At 63.1% G+C, this 1,086-nt stretch overlaps 1 protein-coding gene across 1 annotated transcript; it reads left to right on the top strand.

Annotated features, from left to right (window-relative positions):
- Positions 1-654: 654 nt before the first annotated feature.
- EMIHUDRAFT_125567 (hypothetical protein) lies at positions 655-1,020 on the top strand (the record flags this gene model as incomplete). Its single annotated transcript, XM_005792621.1, has 1 exon — positions 655-1,020. A coding segment is annotated over one exon (366 nt), but the record flags the coding sequence as incomplete, so codon positions are not given.
- Positions 1,021-1,086: the final 66 nt, after the last annotated feature.

Below are 1,086 nucleotides of genomic sequence, written 5' to 3' on the forward strand. Positions count from 1 at the left end.
ATGTAAGAGCTCCTGTGGGATTCCCGTTGTCTGTCATAAGTGTGGCTGGTGTGTGTCAGAGCCTGACAGCGCCCCGGACAGCACCACCTGACAGCTCCTGACAGCACCGGCCCTACGCCTGACAGCAGCAGCAGCCTGACAGCTCTGACAGCTCCGACAGCGTCTGACAGCAACACCCGACAGCTCCGACAGCACCCGACAGCTACAGATCACCTCTGATGTCAGACAAGCACCCGACAGCACCCGACAGCACTGACAGCACCTGACAGCTGGTCTGACAGAGGCACCTGACAGTGTCTGACAGCTGCCCGACAGCCCGACAGATCACCTGACAGCGCACCTGACAGCCTGACAGCCAGGGCTCAGGTGGGGAGAAAGAAGCAAGAAGGTCCCCACCTGCACGAGCAGGATTTTGGAAGGACGATGAGGGACACAGGGGAACGGGAGAGGGGATCTCATTGTTGTGCGAGGGAGTTGAATCGTACTTGGAACTTGCAATTGGGTGCCCTCACTGGTCTAGTAGTATGTGACGCTGCTCAGTAGCGTCCACAAAGTCGCGTCATGTGTTGCGACGGCCAGGTATGGAGACGGAATGTCCCAACCGGTTGAACGGTAGCCGTACGTGGGATTTCTTCTTCCACACCTCCGGGGCGCATGTCGAGCTCCGGCGCGCCGCGCGACGCCGCGACCGTCGACGAGATCCTGCGCTCGATGGGTGTGACCGACTACGAGCCGGGCGTCCTCCACCAGCTCCTCACCTTCATGCACGCTCATTGCGCCGAGGTCTTTTCGGAAGGCGCAGACTACGCGGCGCACGCGGGCCGCACGGCGGTGGAGTGCGAGGACGTCAGACTGGCGTGCAGGCTCAAGTCTGCAGAGGCGCAGGTCACCTCGGCGCCCTTCCTTGAGTGGCTTGCGCGCGAGCGCAACGGCCAGCCGCTGCCCGCCGCGCCGACCAGCACGTCTGGCATCCAGCTTCCGCCTCAAAAGTTCTGTCTGCTCGCCGCGAACTACGATCTGGTGCCGCGCGCGCCGGCGGTGGAGGCGGCGGAAGAACGAGACGCCGTCTCAGCTGCGCAGCGGTGC

The sequence above is a fragment of the Emiliania huxleyi genome (genome assembly GCF_000372725.1).
Source record: "Emiliania huxleyi CCMP1516 unplaced genomic scaffold EMIHUscaffold_10615, whole genome shotgun sequence".
Lineage (NCBI taxonomy): Eukaryota > Haptophyta > Isochrysidales > Noelaerhabdaceae > Emiliania > Emiliania huxleyi.